Below are 22,776 nucleotides of genomic sequence, written 5' to 3' on the forward strand. Positions count from 1 at the left end.
ACGTTATTTATAGTTGTTGGATCAAAGGGCAAAGCTTCCCTTTATTTCTAATTATTGATCTTTTTATTATTGTGGTATAAAATTTAAATTTGCTAATGATGACTAATTTAAGTGGTAAAAATTTAATTAGCGAACGACTATTATTAGTGTGGAGAAATATCTGCACAATAATAATATTTTAAATCATACCGTTATAGTCATTAGCCTCAACATTTTGCTAATTAGACTAAACTTAGATTGACTGTTATTTGCCTACTTTAATAATAATCGTCATTAGGTGTTCATAACTAATATCTCGATTGTGATGTAATCGTGTTATAAAATTGTAATATTCTTAAACCGAATTATAATTAAATTTGTCGAATATTTTATTGTTATAATTTTTAAATTCAAGTATTTATAATGTTATCTAAATTACGTTATTCAATTAGTTTCAAATAACTAACTCAACTAATACTATTTTGTTTAGTAGGAAGTCAAATTGACTAGTAAAAAAATGCCTTGTAAATCCTTATTATTATTATTATAATAATAAAAAATATATATGCCAAGTATGTATATGGTGCATAATAGTTGATGGTGAAAGGTTATGGTTGAAAAAATACATCAAATTATTCGGTACTCGATTGGAATTGACTTATAAAAATTTGTTTGAACTCGATTTATTAAACTTAACAAATAAAATCTGAATAATTTTTTTTGTTCAATAAGATTTGGCTCGATTGGATTAGTACAAAATTAATAAAATATACTTAAAAATATATGAGTACTTAGGCTCGACTCATATTTGATCCAATTGAAGTTCGTTTGTGTTCGATTAGATTAATAATTAAATTAAATCAAATACAACTTTTTAAACTCGATGATAATTCAAACAAGTTTGAACAATAATATGTTGGGTTCGAGTATAATCGAATCATTTACGATGTTGTTAGAAAGGTAAAACACAAAATAAAAAAATTTCCAAAACCGAGTAATGTTTAGCATTGAAATTGAGCTGAATATTATTCATTAACACCTTACATACAAGAAGGGAGGAAGGTGTGTTGATTGAGATTCAACTCCTGAAATGAAGGAATTGTGATTTGTGTGTTGGATTTTAGTGTTTGAAAATTATGAAGTGATTGGGGGACCAAAATCTTGATCAGGATTCAATTCCCACAAAGTCCTAAAATTCTCATCTCACCAAACTTTGTTTGATACAAATGATGCAACAGTAACAGCAGTAGTACTGTAGTACTTTAGGACAGAAACAAGAGCAGACTTGGCGGTCTGTTTTCTTGTAGATTGAGATTTCAAGTATGAGGACTTCTGTTTGTCCGTATCCCACTAAATAGGATTTTTCTTCGATGCATTCTAATTTTAATATTTGCAAACGTTTCACATTAATTAATTGGAGATAGAGAATTTAAGTGTTTTGTAAATTTCAATGTCTCATCTCTTTAGTTAGAAGACTATTTAGAACAAACTTGTAAAGTTCCTATAAATCAGAACCGATAATACCTTGCTAACATAGCATTGATTAGTGGCAAGTTATATCACACTTTGATAACTAATTAAATGCCCAAATAAATATCTTTACATAAGTATACTTTTTTTATATATAAAAATGGTTGATTTCATAGTATAATACTTTAAAATATTGTTAAAAAATTTAAACATGTCGACATTTCAATAACAATCAAAGCAACAATGACAATAAATTATAAAATATTATATAAGTAGATAAATACTCATATGGACAAAATTCAAACTCAAGACGGGCACAATACCTCGTTTTCCAAGAGCAACGCTAAAAGATAGCAATCAAGGTTCCTCGTGCAAAAAATATTCACTTTAACTAGAGCTTTATAGATTTGCCTTTAAAAAAGCGATTCTGCTAAAGAGAGCGAGCAAGCCTTGAGCCTTCTAAGTCGCAAATTTCTCTTGTACAACTGATACGACACGTGTTCCCGACATCATCAGAATTGTTGCATTACGCAATGCACATTAGTTTCTTGACAAATTTAACCATGTTTCTTAGAGTTACATAAAAGGAAATCAAGATTGTAATAGAAGTGGAAAAAAGGTTGTTGGAGTGTTTAGCGCAATAAGTCAACTGATTATTTGTGTTTTAGTACTTAATTAGATATCAAACGATGTTAACTATGATAATTAGGAAGTTTGGAGGGGCTGAAATTCAAATAATGATAGAGATGGGGTTAGAGGTCATATGATTTGACTTATTACCGACAACCGCTTGGGGCCGGTCGCCACGCTAGGGAACAAATGGCACTACCCCATTGCATCCTAATTCTCCCCGAGTTTAACCTTCAAATTTTGTATTATTACACAGATATATTTTTGTGATTTAAAAAATTATATATAATATATTTAAAATTTATTTTTGTCTAATAAATAAATTTATCTATTAGTCAAAATTAATTGAAATGTATTAACAAAAAAATTAATATTTAACCTCAATTAATTTATTAACGACTTACTGCAAGTCAAATAATTTTTTTTGGACGAAACTATCCTTATACAGTGAAGATATACCTACTCGAATGCATTAATGTGTGAAAATGTATAAAGGTAATTTAGTTATAATTTTTTTTTGACCTGCAATAAATGAATATTAAATCAATCATTGGTAAATATAATTTTTTATCCAAACTTTTTAATTAATATCAACAAACTCAGTGAATTTTGACTGATAAATGAACTTATTTATTATATAGAAGCAAATCTCAAGGGTACTAAATAAATTTTTTAAACTATAGGAGTTGTATCTGTAATTATACCGAATTTCAAAAGAGGAGAGTGTAATTATTCCTATAAAAGGAGAAGATAATTCTTATTTAAAAACGACGATTTGTGATACTACTGTATCAATTTTTTTATTGGTCCCCATTAAATTTTCATTCAATTTTTGTGATAAACTGGTTAAAATATTAATTATGAATTCATAATTATTCATATATTAATTTTTTAATTTATTTTGAATTAATTTGTCCTATGAATTATTACTTTTCACATACTCAATTTTTTTCTTTTTGTATTTTTCAAACATTTTGTTCTTAAAAGATACGCAAATATAAAGTAATACTTTCCACCTCATCGTGTATAGCCTGCACAATTATTTTTTATTTAAAAAAATATATTTATATAATTTTAAATAATAAGAAAATATCTATAATAATAAATTGTAATTTACCTAATCAATTCAATAGTCCCTCTCATATTATTGGAGTTAATTAATTTGGTTTTTTTTATTAATAACTCATTAAAAAAAATAATCCATCACATCATGAAAGGTCAAATTCCAAATTCTGTTACTATGAATATCTGATGACTCATCACAATTATTAGGTAAAGAGGAGACTCATGACGCCACCTAAATATTAATTAAACTATATTTAATTTTAAAAACAAAATCAATTGACCTAAGTGTAATTAAATTTATAATCGTAACTAATATATCTATACTAATACAAAAAGCAACTTCTCGCTCACAATTCACAACTTGTGGTCCACGTCGTTCTTTTAATCGTCATTATATTATCATGTTTATCTTTTATTTTTATTCATATTCATCACTTGCTCTACTTTTAATTGTATTAGTCACTATGATACGCAGTACTTGTGCGCGTATAATCAGATAGATACGACATATTTTTTCTAAACAAAAATCATTATATGATTAATATCGAATCAAGTGATTAACATGAGTGAAAGTGGAGAATAAATATAACAGTATATTAGAGGTTAAAAGATGACGTTGACCATTTGAAATAAATAAGTGGATGCATCGACACAAATATTTAAGGATGTAAATCGTATTTTAAAATTTAGTACAACATCGTTACAAATCGTCAGTTGTGATGTAATTGGCACCCAATATATTCGTGCTATATTTATCAAATTATAGTTAGTAAAATAAAATTTTATCTGATGAATCAATCAACGAGTGTGGGTTTTTTGGTAAGACAACGTGGGTGCTTATAGGCTTCCTTGTCGGTTGCAAGGGTTTGAGTTGGCTGCATACATCCATATATGTATGTTCTTACAAATGATTAAGGAATCTTTTTTGGTAATTATATGTATCATAATATTTCTCACAATAGGCAAACCATATGAATGGAGCGTCCGATTAGTTGGTAAGAACGAATTATTTTCAATTAAATTATTTTTATGAATTTTATTTTTTCTGTTAATATAAGGACTGTGTTGGTGAGTAATTTGTAAGTATTTCTATAAGCAATTTATGATCCCAAGAGCATGTTCCGGCTTTTGTACAATATATTTCTTTTACTAATTACTGTTTGTTATATTTTGTGTAAAATTCTTGATACTGATAAAATTATAAAAATATTTATTATTATAATAAAAATAAAAATTATTATCACTTAATACGTAATTTATGTCTCTGCTTAACGGTGGTGATGAATTCAAAAATAAAAAAAAAAAACATGGTGATAATTAATTACCATTTAATACTATAATATAATTTACCTCACAAAATAATTAATTTTATGATAAGTTAAGTTGAGACTGATATTTATTCTGTCCCCCACATGCAGAGCATGCCAAACTTAAAAGATAGGTTAAGATATTAAATAAACTCAAATGTTTAATTATATTTAAATCCCTCTAAAAATATGAAATTACACTCTCTTTTTTTTTTTTTTTTAAATTTCACTTACACCCCTAGTCAGAGTTCTCTGTTATAGTTGTATCAATTTAATTATACCTTGGACAAAAAATACTGACGACAGCCAAAGAATTACATAAACCTCTAATTTTACGCTTCGTTTAGCAATCCGTTCAAATTATTGACAATATCACTAATTTTTTTAGTTCATCAATGACTACATTTTATCTGATGACAACAATTCAAGAACAATATATTATTATATTTTCACGCTATTGATTTTATATATATTATATTTACGTACCCCGTTTTAAGTATAAAAATATTATTATATATGCTAAATGATAGGTCAAAATGGAAGTTTACATAAATTCTTTTTGCTGGCGTCAGTATTTTTTAATGGGGGTGTAAGTGTAATTTTAAAAATTTTATTAAAAAAAATTATAATTTTATATTTTTAAAGGGTGATTAAGTGTAATTAACCCTTTCTATTTAATTAATGGGATATTTTTCCTTGGTTTTGGGCGGCAGTTCATGTTGCTTGTTGCAGATTCCAAAAGCCCTTCAAATTCTAGTCAAACAGTTATGTGCATAGACAACTTATAATTATTTTAAAAATCAAATATTGTATCTTAAACTTTGGATACATATATATTTAATTTTTTGTGACAATGATTTCATTAAATTATTTAATTTTTTTTTTTATTTAGGTCAGGTGGTGTGCCCATGTTACTTTGCACCATGTCAACGACAAACATTTGAGATATATATACTGAATTATATATAGATCATACATTAATAAAGGATGCATTTAAGAAACTACAAGAAAAGATAATATTAGTAATAAAATTTTACGAGGTAATTTAAAATTATTATAAAAGATATTAAATCATAATAATTTCTAAAATTTATTAGCGACGAATATTTTGTGTAAGTTGTAATTATTAATAACAATAATTCAGAGACGACATAAATGTGATAACGAGTACTAAATTGTTACTGTATTCATGTCACTGATTTTCAATATTGATAATTTTATACATAAAATTTTGTTACTAATTATTGATAGCGACAATATTTGCACATCAATTATAAACTCATACGTCTCATGATGTGCTTTTGAAACTTTTAAAACATCAAATTTCTTTTTTTTTTATTTAAAAAAATAAGCACTAAAAAAATGTTTGGATAATATAATATTATATGGAGCATATAAAATATTAATAATGATAATTTTATAATTAATATGATCGAAATTGAGAAGTTTGTTAATACCTTAGAAATAAGACCGAAACTCCTTACTTTTTGCGAATGATCTTATAAGATCCAGTTTTCATTTTTTAAAAAATTATCAAACACTGCTCCCAACAACTTATAAAATATTTTGAAAAGCTTATAAACTTAATTCTTTTAATCTCAGTCTGTTTAGCTTACTGTATTAGTGGGTAATTTATGGTACTTTTGAGCCCATCTACGATGAAATCAAACACGTTACATTTTCACTCTTCAGATATTGAGTTACACAAAGTATGACCAGAAAATACTACACACGAAAATTTCTTACAAAATTAAATCTGATCGAATCGAATCAATCACACATCAGGTATTATACATTTGTTATGTGATTGACCACTTTTTTTGAAGTGTACACCAATCACATGATAAGTGCGTTACATATTTATTTATTTGTTAAAAGTAAATTTTATAATGTGAATATTAAGGGCAAGTCTCACGAACAAAAACACAACTGTATAATTAATTTAAATCTGATCAGACCGAATGCTCAGAGTCTAGCTAGATGCCATACAATCTTTCTAAAATCTTATGTTCATTTGAATTTTAGTTGTACTAATTGCTCCTAGTAGCAAGTTTTAATTGTTTTTGTCCTCTAATGAATTGATTGATTGTGAAACATATTAATTAGTAATTATTAGATTGTGAGAGGTCAAAAGGCTCAAAAGGTTAAGACATAGTTAAAAAGCAGTCATGTCATAGGTAATATTGGGATGATTGTCTACTGCCAAATATTATTATTAACCATGATGGCATTTAATTAGTAGGGTAAAGGTAATTTCCAAACATGGCATAATTATAAATGGGCCCCTTTTCATTTTCATTCTCTCATTGTCCAAATGTGATTGGGTGAACACTGATTTTATAAACTTTTTAAAATATTTTATAATATTATAAAATATTAAAAAAATATTTGATAATATTTTTAAATAAACGAAGCTCATATAATTTAAATAAAAAGATGTTATGAACTTATATAGAAGTTTTTTGCCTAAGTTTATTTAAAAGATTTTTATAAACTTATACATTTTATAAGATGTTTTTAAAACTTATAAGATGCTAAATTTATTTTAAAAATAAGTCAGAAACGTATGAATGAAATAAATGAAATAAAAAATACAGCATGATTTGTAAAACAAAATTCAATCAGTTTCACCAGTTAAATCATTCAAAAAAAATCTTATCATAGGAATGAAGAGTTAAAATCACATTCTCTACAAGCAAAAAAAAAAAAAAAAAAAAAAGAATTTAAATCTCATTAGACGTATGAATATGTACTTCTTTTAAGTGACGAACTGAAAAGTTGTCATTACATGTATATCAACATCAATTTTTTGATTCTGCCTCAATATATAAATTTCTCGTGATCGAAATTATGTATGTACAAATTGTCACTACAAATATTTGCGATGTGTCTACCACGACAACTTAATACAACAACAATCATATTCACTATCAGTATATTTATCATAATACGTAAATCACTAATTATTTATATTAATATTTTTTTATTAGTAATTATTGCTAGTGACAATTTGTATGCAAATATTATCACTGCTAAATCGTGAAAATCACTATAGCGACGAAATAAAAATTCTTGTCGCGTAATACACACAATTATGTCGTCATTTAGTTTTATCGTCAATATTGTATTTTCACTTCAGTGTTTATTTATATTTATTATGTCATTAAATACTATATATATATATATACAAAATGGATACATTAAAATAATTATTACTTAATATCTCGATATAATAATACAATTATTGCTCCTCTGGAGAAAAAAAAATAAAATTTGAGGTCGGAGCTGTCCGTACAATGTTCCGAGTTCGAATGCGTAGTTGTAATTAATTAAGGATGGGCCACAGGCACCGGCCGAAGAACTCAGGTTGGTGTTGGTCTACACCAATTTATAGCGGTGGGGACGGTTTGACGACGGTTTATCCGTAGCCATTCATTGCCGATGCACATTCATTTGATGCATGTGACGCCCTCCGAAGTAGGTTCCCTCCTTGCATGCACCTTATTTCCATGATTCCTTCTCTCTCTCTCCTTTTTTTTTTAAAAAAAAGGAAAAATATATTTATGATTGCGTCACGCTCGTTGGTGTGTGCGCGTATATTTCAAAATAATTATATTTTGTAGTGTATTTAGATTTGATAATTTTGTCTAAAATATGATATGTTTGTGGAATACTCTGAAATTGGAGGTTCGATGCGTGGTGTGTCTTGCAAGAAAGGAAAACGTGGGAACAATATTGGTGAGGCCTCCCGATTATTGTTATCTGGTGATTAAGTTAGTAAAGGTGTACGTATAGATGTTGTAAGAGTATTCAAGGTGTCAAAAATTGTATCTGAGATACGGATGGCTAGTAATTATAGATGTTCTTGAGCTGTATGATTTCAAGTAATCATTGATTCGGGTACGATCAACAGTCATCATGAGTCCATACATATATAAATTATGATCGGACTTGTGTTGAACCGAATGACCTGATTAATTAATAGGCTTGGATTTTGGCCACTTATGAGGTTAATGAGAAATGTGGGCGCCTTTATGTAAATTCCCAATACCATTATGTAAACCCCCGCCCCCACCATTTATTCGATCAAGTAAAGAGGATGAAAATCATATAAACATCCGATCAAAATTGATACGATTAATTAATTTTAGAATACGTACGAATGAAAAATTACTGATGAAATTGATTAAATAGGTGGCTATCTATGAGAAAATACCATATTTGACGGCATGTTAATTAAATCACATTCTGTGGACCAAAGTTATTTATTAAAATTCAGAACTTTTATAAATAGTACAAATTCACTGGATTTAATTTTTTGTTGTTGGTGCAAAACGCTCCTAATTCAAGATTTTGGGCAAAATTAAATAATTAATTAAAGGATAGTGTCTTGTGATATGTTTCTTTTTGTACAAAAAATTATTGTTAACGTTTATTTGTTCAATTTTTTTTTTTAAAAAAAAGAACGGTTAATTTGTAACAAAAATATGATTTAAGTTAAAAGATATGTTGCAAGTTGAATTTGAAGAAATTTATGTAGATGTACAACATTTGTGTCCAATTCACATGCATCACATGCCCTCCTCCAATAATTTCTTAAAAGTAAAGATACTACCTATACCACTTTTGATTTTGATATATTGTGTTTGGTCCATTCTTTCTTTTTCTCTTTTTTATGTTTTTATTTTTAATTTTATATAAATTCTCGTATGAAATGAGAATATATATAGATTATTAATGAGATTGTGTGTTAATGATATATTTCCATTGAGAATAAGTAAACATATTTTTATTTTGATTATAATTTCAAAAACTGAAAACTACAGATGAAAATATAGTTTTTTGAGAAGGATATTGTAATAAAATAAGTATTGATTATTATGCTGTCATCAGAGGTTGTTAAGCATCAGCTGGTTTGCCCGAGAGGTTAAGGGGGAAGACTTAAGATCTTCTGCACATAAGTGCGCATGGGTTCGAACCCCATAGCCAGCAGTTCAACTGGTATATATTTACTTTTTTACTTCTTATTTACTATTTATTGGTAGAAATATAGTAGTGTGCAAAAGAGTCGATCTTTAATTAAATTTGTTGTGAACAAATTTTGAGAAACTACAAACCAAAAAGTAAGTATTTCGAAACTCTCTATTGAAAATGACACTAAAAATCTGTTAGAATGCTTCGAACGCTAATTTACATGATGATGGAATGAAATGGAAACATGGGATCTATTTTTCCAACAAACATTTACAGATGTGAACTTAGCATGGAGATTGCCTCCAATTTTATAAACTTAAGCCCTAGTCTCCCCAACTTGTTATTTAACAGTACTATTGTTTAGACTTTAAATATTTATGAAAATTTTACAATTATACTGTTCGATTTAAAAATATTTTTTGTTCGAGTTAAAAAAAAAAAATTCCCCTTCTACTTATTGGAGGAAAACAAGACAAACTACTCATCAATACAAAAATATTTACTATCAACATATCTCTATGTAAGTTGTGAGTAGGATGAATTGGATGTGGTCCATGAAACTTTGTTTCATACCAACTTTAGAATTGGTATATTGCAATTATAAGCATATTTTTAGTTGAAGCTCAATCATTGTGGGGGGACATTAATTTCAACAGTTATGAACATGTTACTAAGATTAACATGACTTGTCCATTTCTCCAGTTGTACTAATATATGAGTGAATAAGAAAAATTATGTAATTTAAATGAACTTTAGTTAAGAGGGTGTTTATGCGAGCTTATTTAAGACGTTGTAAAAGTAGCTTATAAGATATAGTAAAGTGTTTTATAAATTGTTTAAAAAATAAGATGTTAAGAGCTTATAAACTGCTTTAAAAAAATTAAAAATTTTCAACTTATTTAACGAGTGCGCCTTTTCTTCAGAGTTGATCATTGTGGAATTTTGCTTCTAGCACTTTTTGATATGCTCAAATATGGCCCAATTTTATAGACCCAAAATGGTACATATTTTGTGCTTTGGGCATCCAAACTTCTTATTGTTATATGATCTTTATTTGACTCTGGAATATATTGGGCGAAAAGTTGATTTTTTTTTTTTTTTTTGAAAACATGAGAAGTACTTTCTGAAAAAATCATTAATTATTATATTGTGAAGATTAACTTCTGGAGATGTGGCTCAGAAGGTGTTTGGGGTGAGCTTATAAATTGTTTGGGAGCTCTAAAATATGTCCAAAAATATCTAGTCAATTTTTATATAAGATTAAAAAATAAAATGCTATAAATTTATAAACTCTTATAAAAAAAAAACACTAAGAGATTAAAAAATTACGTCTTCTATCTTCACAAACATCACCAATTGTTTAATCTTATTAATTATAAAATTGGTTTTAGTCATATTTTACAAGTTTGTTCAATCTCATACGTTTAAAAAAGTTATTGTAGAGTAACATCTAATACCATATAATATCAGCCTAATTCAGTAGTCGAAGCTGAAGGCTTGTGATCTCCTGGTTATGGATTCGAAAATCATCAATACGTGGATTCTTGATTTATTATAATTAAAGTTATTAGTTAGTATATTAATTATTGATAGTCAAAATTAATGATGTAATTGTAATCATTCACTCATAAAAAAGTATTGATATATAATAAGTTGCCAAATTAGATTTCAAAGAATATTGGCCCAAATAAAATGGATTTTTCATCTAAATGGGTCATGGCCGGATCCATCAAATTGGACCAAAAGATTTAGTGATAAGATCCATTTCAATATGGATTCATATGCTCCAACATGATCCAAACACAACCCGGCCCATTCAATACACAGCTCGTCGTCTAGGGTTTATATAAATTTCTCCCGTCTTTGCAGCGCACTCTTAAGCACTGGGGCAACAGCAAACCTAGCAGAGAGGAGACGAGAGAATCGTTTAACCATGGCGACTGCTCAAAGGGTATTGTCGACGAAGGAGTCCGACATACGGATGATGTTGGCCTCCGAAGTTCACCTCGGAACCAAGAACTGCGATTTTCAGATGGAGCGCTACGTCTTCAAGCGCCGCAATGATGGTAATTCTACCTGTTGCAGTTTAATCTGCGTAATGGTGTTCGTTAGACGTTATTGATGAGATAGTCTGTTTTTTTTTTTTTTTTGGGGGGGGGGGGAGGTGACAGTTTGCGTATTGTTGAAACATGTGAAAACTGATCGTGCTCTGTTATGTTTCTGAGGAATTTGGTGTTCTCTAATGGGACTTAAAGCTGTGAAAAAGTAGATTTAGCTTGCTGTTGAGTTGGGGAGGCACAACACTGTTGAAGTTTATAGGTCGGGAAGACATAACAATTAGGGGTACAAACCAGCCGAGCTCGGCCAAAAATCTGAGCTCGAGCTCGATCTAACTCAATTATTTTTTTTTCTTTCTAAAACATCTGAATTTAAGAAAAAAATATGGACTATTGTACTATCTTAATGCATTATTCAAAAATCTAAATAAGAACCAGGAAGAAAATATTCACAAGAAGACCAAAAAGAAGCAATATCATGAGATTGTCTTTTTTTTTCTTTAAAAAAAAATTCTTCGTTTGCTTATTGTTGAAATGATGTAAAACTGATCGTGCTCTGGTGTTTTTCTTGGTTAAAATTTTTTTGTTTAATGGGAGTTAAAGCTATGAAAAAGTAGATTTAACTTGATGTCGAATTTGATACGTTGGGAAGACACAACCCTGTTGAATTTTATTGGTTGGGGAGACATAAATATGTCTATGATTTCTGTTATTTTTTCTTTAAAGTGGGCTAAGGGGGTAAATTTTTGGAATTGTCTGCTAGACCCAGGAGTGGGCTTGATTGGCATTAATTTGTTGACAATGTTTCTTCTTTCAATTGTAGTTCAATGTAGCGGTTCTAGGCAATTTTCCACATTAGGTGCAGCATACTGGGATATTATCTGTCTATAAAATGCATTATAGAATGCTAGAACACTCTAAATTTTAATAAAATTACAAAATCAAATGCAATTAAAACAAGTTACTGCTCATTAGTATATGTTAAAAACTTGACATTATTCTCCAATTTAAAGTTGTAGAAAAAGTAGTTCATTAGCAAAAGTAATATGAAATTATACATGTAATAGTACATTAAGTAAATTATATTTGAGAAGAATTTTCAAAAAGGAAGTCTAAAAGTGATTTTATGATGTTATCTGATATTATCACCTTAAATATCATTGTATCAGTGATATTATCCATTATCATCGGACATTATATATATATATGTAAAATATAGTTGGACAATAATAGGTATTAGGGGATTTTATCAGTCAATTGCCATATGTATTGGCCGATATTAGTGGATATTGCCACATTGAACCATGAAATCAATGGTATCTTTGGTTTCTCTTTTAATTGCATATACTTAAATTAGTATAGAGATGAAGTCTTTTGCATGTAATTACTTTCATATTGTTGTAACATCATTGTGTTGTATGCTTGGCTTTTGTGTTGTTGACATTACTTGGGTCCATGTATTTGATCTTTTGTGTATTTTCTATTATCTTATTACTCATTCAGGAATTTACATCATCAACCTTGGGAAAACATGGGAAAAGCTTCAGATGGCTGCTAGGGTTATTGTTGCTATTGAGAATCCCCAGGACATAATTGTCCAGTCTGCCAGACCCTATGGTCAAAGAGCTGTCCTGAAGTTTGCGCAGTACACTGGCGCTCATGCGATTGCAGGACGTCACACCCCTGGAACATTCACCAATCAGCTTCAGACTTCTTTCAGTGAGCCAAGACTGCTCATTCTTACTGACCCGAGAACTGATCACCAGGTCATTACTTTTGACTGTGGTTGTTAGTGTGTTGCACTTTCAAATGCTATACTGTTGATAGATTCAGTATTGTCTCTTTATCAGCATTCTGATACTCCAATTTTGTATGCAGCCTATTAAAGAAGCCGCTCTGTCTAACATCCCCACCATTGCCTTTTGCGATACTGATTCTCCAATGCGCTATGTTGATATTGGCATTCCAGCCAATAACAAGGGGAAGCACAGCATTGGCTGCCTGTTCTGGCTCTTGGCTAGGATGGTGCTGCAGATGCGTGGAGTCATTGCTCCTGGACACAAATGGGATGTCATGGTAAAATGTCTCAAGAATAGTTTCTTAAAGCTTTCTTATTGTAATAGCATTGTGCTTCTTGCGGTGGCAACAGGTTTTTCAAATCATGTTTTTCTGACTTTGTTATGATACACACAGATTGCCTTATTAGAAAGTTGTTGTTCTTCCAGGGGGGAGGTTGATTATAGTGTTTGTTGTATATTGTGTTTCCAGTTGCTTGCAATAATCAGCCACTTGTTTAAAAGAAATTAACATGAAGTGCAAGAAATAAATTGAACTTGTTGCTTCCTGTGATGTCTAAATTTTATTTTTTATCTGGCAGGTTGATCTATTTTTCTACAGGGAGCCTGAGGAGTCCAAAGAACAACAAGAAGAAGAAGTTCCAGCTCTCCCGGACTATGCCGATTATTCTGCTGCTGCAATTGGTGCTGATTGGTCGAGTGGTCAAATCCCAGATGCCCAATGGACTCCTGATATGGCTGCTCCAATTCCAGCGGTTGCAAGTGGTTGGACTGCTGATGCAGGTTAGTAGATACTTCATTTTTAACTAAAATGGTGGGATGAGATATTGGCATGCTTTTATCTTGTAGCAGATGCTGCATGTTTTCTCCTCTCACTGAAAGTCTGCTCCCCAGTGATTACGATCCTAGTTTCTTTATATCAACTGATAGATGTCGATACGATTAGGTGTAGCTGTAGCCGCTGATGGGTGGGATACAGCTGCTGCTCCGCCGATGGCAACTCCTGCTGTAGATGTAGCACCTGCTGTTGCTCCAAGTGGCTGGGAGTAAATGAGATTTGTTCAAACCTTTTACTTCTGATGATCCACTCCCTAAAACTTTGTTCTTGAAATTCATCTGCTTTTTTGGTTGGCAATGTTGAATTTTTGTAGTAGAGTTTTGTAGTGCTTTGGCTAAGATCTGAGTTCCAACGTTAATTTAAATAGAGTTTTTGTCGCCTAAAACTTGCTCTGCGGATATGGTAGTTTTGCTGAATACTTCTGATTTAGTGGTTCAATTGATATATAGAATGAATCTGATGAGTTGTGAAACTTTCTGCCCCTCCATCTCGTGTTGATCTCAGAAAACATGCAAAGTTAATGGCAGAAGTGTTGGTGTAATTGTGTTAGCATATATTCAGTATTTTTGTTGCTTCCTTCCCTTGCTTTGTATTTTTCTTAATTATCACTCCACTTTTATATTTTGAAATGATCATAGTTTAAATTTTGTCACAATATAACTAATAATGACATGTACTGTGTATTAACTTGTCAGATAATTACAATATTATTGTGCGATGTCGGTACGTACGGTTTGCAACTCGTAGGTTGGGTCTAAAAAGTTTGTTATTTGGGTCTGGTTAGATTAGTAGTTTTATATGGGTTTTAATAGGGTTTTCATGTTTAATTTTTTATTATCTAATTAAAAGTCCTTTTCGTTAATTATATAATTGAGGTGATGAAAAATTGTATATAATTACATGTTCAACGAGGGTTGTCTTTTATCGAGTTCAATTAGATCATAGGTCTTATATGGTTTTTAATGGATTCATTATTTTTCTTTTTTGTTATCAATCAAATATGAATTTTAATAATATTATGCAATTGGAGGAGTCTCTGAAAATAATGTTTTCATTTGGCATGCGATAATTATAAAGTTTTGTATGTCATTAATAAATAGATTTTAATTCAGTGTTGGTGGGTACTAATTTTTTTTTCTACCTTATTTGATAATATAGTATATTGGTTTTTTTTAATTAAAAATAAAAAATAGTTAATCATTATAATTATATACTCATTTATTTATTTTATTTTTAACAAGTAAAGTAACAAAGAAAACATAAAAATTAAATAAAAGGATATATATAATATTTTAGTATTTGGTATGATTTGGTATATGGTAAAAATTCAAAATCAAATTGAATAAAAGATTTCTATCAAAAAGAAACTGATGACGCTCCCTGGTGCTTGCAAGTGTCCACCCTACTTTCCACGCTTAATGTTCTAATAACGATATCCACCATACCGTGACGAGATCCCTCAAGTCAATTTACTAGAACTGAGATAAGATTGAATCTCGATCTCCTATGTAGAGATTGGAAGAAAAGGTTAGGGTTCTTGAAGAACTTTTGCATTGAACTAATTCAAGAGACAACAAACTACGGAGCCCGAAATTGTGCATTTCTCAGTGTCTGTTGTGTATTTTTCGGCCTCCTTGTCCCTCCTAGTTATAGAGTCTCTAAATTTGTGGGCTTCTGGTCTTTTAAGTGGTCTAGATCTAACACATTAATAGCTCATTATGGGCCGAGGTTTAATTCATCCCATTAATTTATTATATATCCAACTTAATTCAGTAATTGATTATTTGGCCCTAATCACTAAAAATAATCCAATTATTTGAACATGTAGATTAATTTAACTCCTTAATTTTTTTTTTTTTGGAATTAATCTCCAATATCTTCAGGAATTTGCCTGTGCCCCTTAAGTTTACTTTCGGCTAGATTTGGATTTGTATCTCACATACAATTTAATTGACATCTTATTTGCTTGAGATCAAATCTGATCCGATCTTTAACTTAATCACTGTTGGTTAACTCCTTAATTGGAGGGTACCCACTGCACATAGGTGGTTGTCTAGTGGCGGTCTATGACATTAGTATTAGTGAATTTAGCGTAAACCTGTAAGCTATGCGTACCATGCAGATACCGTTCTTTCGCGCCAACCTCTCAACCAAATCAGAGCATGAAATTTGTTACCGGTTTTCATCTTCGACTTCGATATCTATGTTTCTACTCGTCTCATGCTTCCATCTTTATCTATTGTTAGATCAACCCCAAGGTTGTGGGCTTTATGGAACGCATATTGAAGAGAACATAAGAGGTTTGCTATCATTTCAAAATAAACAACAGATCCTATCTTGGAACGCAACAATCTTCATGCATGTTTTAACTATGTCTAAAACATGATTGTATAGTAATCCAGGATGAAATCCGAGACTGCATTTAGCATGATCAAGTCATTGTCGTCCTATGCACAAGGTTATTATGGAACCTCAAGTCCAAGGACTAGTTAGTACACTTCGCGATCTAAGATTATTCACAAAATAGAAGGACACCAAAAGATTGACTTGTCAGTATCTTATTCCAACAGTGACGACACTCCCTTAAACTCTTTTGCTCTTTTTTGACCATCGTAAAAAGGTAAGAGATAATCTTGTGATACTTATTGTTGATGGAGAAGTGGTTCAAGAATCTTTGGGCTGGTTATTCAAAATCGAAAACGGAATCTATAAGCAATTGGTTAAACCATGCAATGGCCTTCCCCGCCACTGCAATATGAAAAAAACTTATAGTTTCCTCCCTTACTCAAGTCTAACATGTCTACCTTGGAATGGGGCAACCAAGATGATCTTGTAGGTCTCCAGTTCCATTCTACCTACCCAAGTTTGAGACCTTGATGCCTATTGATAGTTTACCAATCAAGATACTGGTAGCAAAAGGGTTTTGTCTTGGAGCTGCCACTGCCAAAAGCATAATGTTATAAAAATTGTGGCCCATGACCCATTTGTTGGTAGATCCAGCCCAAACCACCGCTGATCATTCACACTAGAAGGCTAAGCCTAAACCACTGCCTTGGCCCACTCATTTTGGCTCAGACCAATTCATTCGTCAGGCCCACTGATCCGGCTCGACTCTTTTTATATTTAAACCTCGCTTTCAGTAGGTGAAGAAATCCTAACCCTATTTCTCTGTCTCCTCGTTTCTTTCACTTCTCTCTTTTCCTCGTCTTGGTTTCCCCTTCCATCGTTCTTCTCTCTCATCTTCTTCAATTGCTTCCTTCTATATAAACCCCCCCCCCCCCCAACAGCAACTTCTAGAAAATAGTATAATCAGAACAAAAATCTCTTCTCTTTCTCTCTTGCACTCGATTAAAGGTTCTTCGTGACCTAAGTTTAAGTGGGAAGTTCTGAGTGGGTCTATGTGGTCCTCTGTGGACTGAGCCTTGGTGACGTGTTTTGGGTATTAGTAACTTGTGAAGTGGTTACCGGCCTTGGTAGCTGTGGGCGGGATCTGGCTCCTGAGCCAATTATCTTTTTGATCTCTTTATATCTGTCACTATTTCTGTAGATCTATAAATATTTATATATATTCTGTTAGTCTTAGATTTGTATCTTGTTATTTCTGTAACATTGGTTTGTACAAGGGTTTTCGTATAAACCCCCCCGATGGTTTCTGGTAAATAGTATAATCAAAACAAAAATCTTCTTCTCCTTCTCTCTTGCTCCCGATTAAAGGTTCTTCGTGAATTAAATTTCCTAGGTGGAAAGTTCTGAGCTCTAACTGTAGGAGCTCGTCGAGCTCGAGTTTACACCCCTAGATGTGGCTACCCTCTATCGGCTCTGGCCCCGAGCCAACTATCTTTCTGATCTCTTTATATCGGCTCTGGCCCCGAGCCAAATATTCATATATATATATATATATATATTCTGTTATTCTTAAATCTGTATCTTGTTATTTCTGTAACATTTGGTTTTATAGGTATTTTCGTAATCCACGATTCTCTGTAATAGTTGATTAGGGCTTTGGTTTTTGGGGCTCACTACTGGTGGATTCTTCCAATACATAATTTGGAGGGTTCCTTGATCTGGTTGCCCACCTCTACCTCTCAGGCACTAACCTCTCCTCCCCCCGTCGATTTTCTTTTATAGGTCTTCTATGCGGTGCTTGTTCTCCAACCCATCTCAAGGATAGTGCCCGGGTTTCAACCTCATCTATATCCATTAGGTCGTAAGCCTCCTCCATCCTTTGCCTCACACCCTTGTACTACAAAAAAAATAATATTTAATCATAATTAATGGTCATGATTAAAAATAAAAAATTTGTAGCAAATAGTTATTGACCATGACCATGTAACGATTGTTAGCCGTGGTATCTGCGAGGGTGGCTAAAATATTGTCATGGCTAAAAGTTACGGCAAATATTTTTATTATGGTTCTCACCATGACAAATAACATTTTCTTGGTAGAAAATCTATGTTTTTGCATCAATTTTATTTAACTGTGGCCAATAAAAATTATTTATAACGATTTTTAGTCAATAGCTATAAGAAATTTAGCCAGTAGTCTTTTTTATTCTAGTGTCGGTGGCCAAGCGTATTGCATGACTTTGATGGGGAGACCGAGGTGGAGCTTTTGGCTGTTGTTGCTCGGCTAAGAACTAGAAAAGTGTCGACCGTATAAATATTGAGTATGAGTTTATTTTAATAATCAAGTTTCGATATCTAAATTTTTATTTGTTTATTTCTTTTCTGTCTTCAATTTTACTTACCGACATAGATAAATATTATTTGAGTTAAAAATAATTATTATAAAACACGAGTTAATTCCATAAAAAATATATATCTACGGATTATGTTAACACGATGTCTAAGAATAAAGTAAAATAAAAAAATATTATATTAAAAAAAATACTACGCTCCACATGCGAAGCGCGTGTATTTTACCAATTATAAAAAAGTATAAATATCGAATTAAAAAGTCGTCAAGTTTAGATTTCAAATTACATGGATTCGTCTCTCTGAAGCCCCAAAAAGTGTATTTTTGATTTGAATGGGTCTTGGCCCGAATTGCGCCCAACCAAATTGGCGATAGGATCCATTCAAATGTGGATCCAACATAATCCAAACAAAACCCGACCCAGTAAATGCATAGCTTCCGTCATTTAGAGTTTATGCAGTATTTATATTCTCCCATTTGCAGCGCACTCGGTAGAGCAGTAGTGGCGAAACCTAGCAGAGGAGGACACGAGAGAGTCGTTTAACCATGGCGACTGCTCAAAGGGTGTTGTCGACGAAGGAGTCCGACAGTAGGATGATGCTGGCCTCTGAAGTTCACCTCGGAACCAAGAACTGCGATTTTCAGATGGAACGCTACGTCTTCAAGCGCCAAAATGATGGTAATTATACCTATCGCAGTTTAATCTGTGTAATGGTTTTCGTTTGACGTTGAGTGATGAGATCGTCTGTTTATTTATATTTCGTGTTAGTTTGCTTGTTGTTGCAACGATGTGAAAGCTGATCGTGCTCTGTTATGTTTCTGAGGTAATTTGGTGTTCTTTAGTGGGACTTAAAGCTATTAAAAAGTTAGGTTTCTGTATATCTTCATTTTTTCAGCATCTGCTACATTTGGAGTTTTGTTAACTTGTTTATAAAATTTAAGTAGATTCAGCTTGCTGTTGAATTTTATAGGCTGGGGAGACACAACTCTGTTGTTTAATAAAGTTTTGGTTATGTTTACCTTTTCTACTATTATTTCTTTAAAATAGGTTATAGGGGGTGAGTTTTTGGAATTGTCTGCCAGGAGTGGGGTTGATTGGCATTAATGTGTTGACAAGTGTTTCTTCTTTCAATCATAGTCAATGCACCGGTATTGGTGTTGATATGAGTAGGCAGTGTTCCACATTGGATGCTGCATACTGGGATTAGGATGTTGAACAACTCTAAAAATTAATAAAGTTACAAAATCAAATGTAATTAACATAAATTACTAATCATTAGTGTATAGTAGAAGTTAAACATTATTCTCAAAATTGAAGTTGTAGAAAAAAATAGCTCATTAGCAAAAGTAATATGAAAATATTCATTATACATGTAATATTACATTAAGTAAATTATATTACAAAGAATTTTCAAAAAGGAAGTCTAAATTTCATTAATTCATATGGCATTCACGATTATATGTTGCTATCCGATATTATCACCAATGATATCCCAATACGGCTGATAATATCATTGTATTGGCGGGATTATCCAATATTATCGGGTATTATTGGCGATACATATATACTCGGAGAATAATGGGCATTAGTGGATATTATCAGCCGATTGCAATATATATCGGCCAACATTATTGAATATTGGCCATACTTTGAACCATGATTTGAATGGTATCCAGGGTTTCTCTTTAGTTGCATATACTTAAATTAATAGTGAAGAAGTTTTTTGAATGTAATTACTTTTGTATTGTTACGACATCATTGTGTTGTATGCTTGGCTTTTGTGCTGTTGACATTACTTATATCCATTATTTGTTGGCTCATGTTTTGTGTATTTTCTTTGATGTTTTATTCATTCAGGAATTTATATCATCAACCTGGGGAAAACATGGGAAAAGCTTCAGATGGCCGCTAGGGTTATTGTTGCTATTGAGAATCCCCAGGACATAATTGTCCAGTCTGCCAGACCCTACGGTCAGAGAGCTGTCCTGAAGTTTGCACAATACACTGGCGCTAACGCCATTGCAGGACGTCACACCCCTGGAACATTCACCAACCAGCTTCAGACTTCTTTCAACGAGCCAAGGTTGCTCATTCTTACAGACCCAAGAACTGATCACCAGGTCATTACCTTTGACTGTTAGTGTGTTGCACTTTCAAATGTTAAATTGTTGATAGATTCAGAATCATCTTTTATCAGGATTCTGATACTCCAATTTTATGTGCAGCCTATTAAAGAAGCCGCTTTGTCTAACATCCCCACAATTGCCTTTTGTGATACTGATTCTCCAATGCGCTATGTGGATATTGGCATTCCAGCCAATAACAAGGGGAAGCACAGCATCGGCTGCCTGTTCTGGCTCTTGGCTAGGATGGTGCTGCAGATGCGTGGAGTCATTGCTCCTGGACACAAATGGGATGTCATGGTGAGATGTCTCCGGAATAGTTTCTTAAAGCTTTCTTATTGTAAATGCGTCGTTTTTCTTGCGGAGGCATTGGGTTGTGATCATTATTATCTTACAAACATATTTTTCAATTCATGTTTTTCTGACTTTGTTATGTTCACAGATTTGCCTTACTAGAGAAATTGTTGGTTGATTACAAGTGTTTGGTGTATATTGTTTGAGTTCCAGCTCTCCCAGACTATGCCGATTATTCTGCTGCTGCAATTGGTGCTGATTGGTCGAGTGGTCAAATCCCAGAAGCACAATGGACACCTGATATGGCTGCTCCAATTCCACCGGTTGCAAGTGGTTGGACTGCTGATGCAGGTGAGTATATACTTCATTTATAACGAAACTGGTGGGGTGAGATTACTGGCATGCTTTTATCTTGTAGCAGATGCTGCATGTTTTGTTTTCTCACTCAAGTCTGCTCCCAACGATCAGGATCCTAGTTTATATGTCAACTGAAAGGTGTTGATACAATTGTAGGTGCAGGTGTGGCCGCTGATGGGTGAGATACAACTGCTGCTCCACCGATGGTAGCTCCTGCTGTAGATATAGCGCCCGCTGTTGCTCCAAGTGGCTGGGAGTAAATGAGATTTGCTCAAACCATTTACTTCTCATGATCCCCTCCCTAAAACTTTCTTCTTGAAATTCATTTGCTCTTTTTGTTGGCAATGTTGAATTTTTGTAGTAGAGTTTTATAGGGCTTTGGCTAAGATCAGAGTTCTATGACTAATTTAAATAGAGGGATTTTTTTTTTTTCGGCCTAAAAGTTTTGCTGATGCTTTCAAACAATTCTGTTTAAGGAAATAACTGCAAATAATTTAAAATTTAGAATATAAAAAAATAAGTTTTCACAAATAATTTAGAACTTAATCTTTTTAATTCGTAATAAGTAGATAATATATTATTCATAAATTGTGATTTACATGCACTTGGTACAGTGTGCATTGATAAGATGAAATGTATGTATATATATATATATATATATATATATACGAAGCAAGGGATCCAGAAATAATGGGCTGTAACGTGGAATTATCTTAGAAGTATACCCAAGTATATAAAATTATAAATAACACATAAACGTTCTTATGTTCCAAATAAGAGGCAACTTAGATGGTGTCTGGCATAGTCTTATTTAAAATATTTTATACGTTCATACATCTTATCATACTTTTTTAAAATTTATAATATATAAAAAGCATTTGAAGTGTCCGGTAAAATTAAAATTTATAATATATAAAAAGCATTTGAAGTGTCGTGTAAAATAAAATTATAGAGTTTATAAAATATTAATAGTGATAATTTTATAATTAATATGAAATGATATTTTAAAGGTTAAATTATATTTTGCTTGCAATTGAAATTTTCTTTTTGGGATCAACTTATCATTTGTACTTTGCCATATATGATTGTTCTTTTGTTGATTTTTCTATTGGAAAAACATTACATGTTGTGCATATGCGAAAAATATCATTTCATATAATCGTTAAATATCTCATTTACACTGGATGTGA

The 22,776-nt window shown here is 31.7% G+C and overlaps 2 protein-coding genes and 1 non-coding gene across 5 annotated transcripts; all 3 read left to right on the top strand.

Moving 5' to 3' along the window:
- The first annotated feature begins 9,360 nt into the window (after window positions 1–9,360).
- On the top strand, window positions 9,361–9,443 carry TRNAL-UAA (transfer RNA leucine (anticodon UAA)). Its single transcript has one exon. It is a non-coding gene; the product is annotated as a tRNA-Leu (tRNA).
- Window positions 9,444–11,286: 1,843 nt separating this feature from the next.
- Window positions 11,287–14,588, top strand: LOC105168394 (small ribosomal subunit protein uS2). Its single transcript, XM_011088459.3, has 5 exons — window positions 11,287–11,491; window positions 12,986–13,248; window positions 13,361–13,558; window positions 13,860–14,061; window positions 14,225–14,588. The coding sequence occupies exons 1-5, from the start codon at window positions 11,359–11,361 to the stop codon at window positions 14,326–14,328; spliced, it is 900 nt and encodes a 299-aa protein (XP_011086761.1). The 5' UTR covers window positions 11,287–11,358; the 3' UTR covers window positions 14,329–14,588.
- Window positions 14,589–19,262: 4,674 nt separating this feature from the next.
- Window positions 19,263–22,017, top strand: LOC105168675 (small ribosomal subunit protein uS2). 3 transcript variants are annotated; one of them, XM_088883991.1, is made up of 5 exons: window positions 19,263–19,490; window positions 20,670–20,932; window positions 21,038–21,235; window positions 21,443–21,580; window positions 21,749–22,017. In XM_088883991.1, exons 1-5 carry the CDS (start codon window positions 19,358–19,360, stop codon window positions 21,794–21,796), a joined length of 780 nt encoding a protein of 259 aa, XP_088740117.1. In that variant the 5' UTR covers window positions 19,263–19,357; the 3' UTR covers window positions 21,797–22,017. The 3 variants fall into 3 exon arrangements, with proteins under 3 accessions (XP_088740117.1, XP_088740116.1, XP_088740118.1); XM_088883990.1 differs by having other exon boundaries at window positions 19,264–19,490; window positions 21,743–22,017; XM_088883992.1 differs by lacking the exon at window positions 21,749–22,017 and having other exon boundaries at window positions 19,264–19,490; window positions 21,378–21,577.
- Window positions 22,018–22,776: the final 759 nt, after the last annotated feature.

Source organism: Sesamum indicum, linkage group LG8, assembly GCF_026168435.1.
Source record: "Sesamum indicum cultivar Baizhima isolate 11 linkage group LG8, ASM2616843v1, whole genome shotgun sequence".
Taxonomy (NCBI): Eukaryota; Viridiplantae; Streptophyta; class Magnoliopsida; order Lamiales; family Pedaliaceae; genus Sesamum; species Sesamum indicum.

Coding starts and splice junctions, on each gene's coding strand:
- LOC105168675 (XM_088883990.1), top strand. CDS start 19,358: ATGGCGACTGCTCAAAGGGTGTTGTCGACGAAGGAGTCCGACAGTAGG. Junction 21,236..21,442: donor GACACAAATGGGATGTCATG/GTGAGATGTCTC, acceptor TTTGAGTTCCAG/CTCTCCCAGACTATGCCGAT. Junction 21,581..21,742: donor TGGTTGGACTGCTGATGCAG/GTGAGTATATAC, acceptor ATACAATTGTAG/GTGCAGGTGTGGCCGCTGAT.
- LOC105168394 (XM_011088459.3), top strand. CDS start 11,359: ATGGCGACTGCTCAAAGGGTATTGTCGACGAAGGAGTCCGACATACGG. Junction 11,492..12,985: donor CTTCAAGCGCCGCAATGATG/GTAATTCTACCT, acceptor TTACTCATTCAG/GAATTTACATCATCAACCTT. Junction 13,559..13,859: donor GACACAAATGGGATGTCATG/GTAAAATGTCTC, acceptor TTTATCTGGCAG/GTTGATCTATTTTTCTACAG.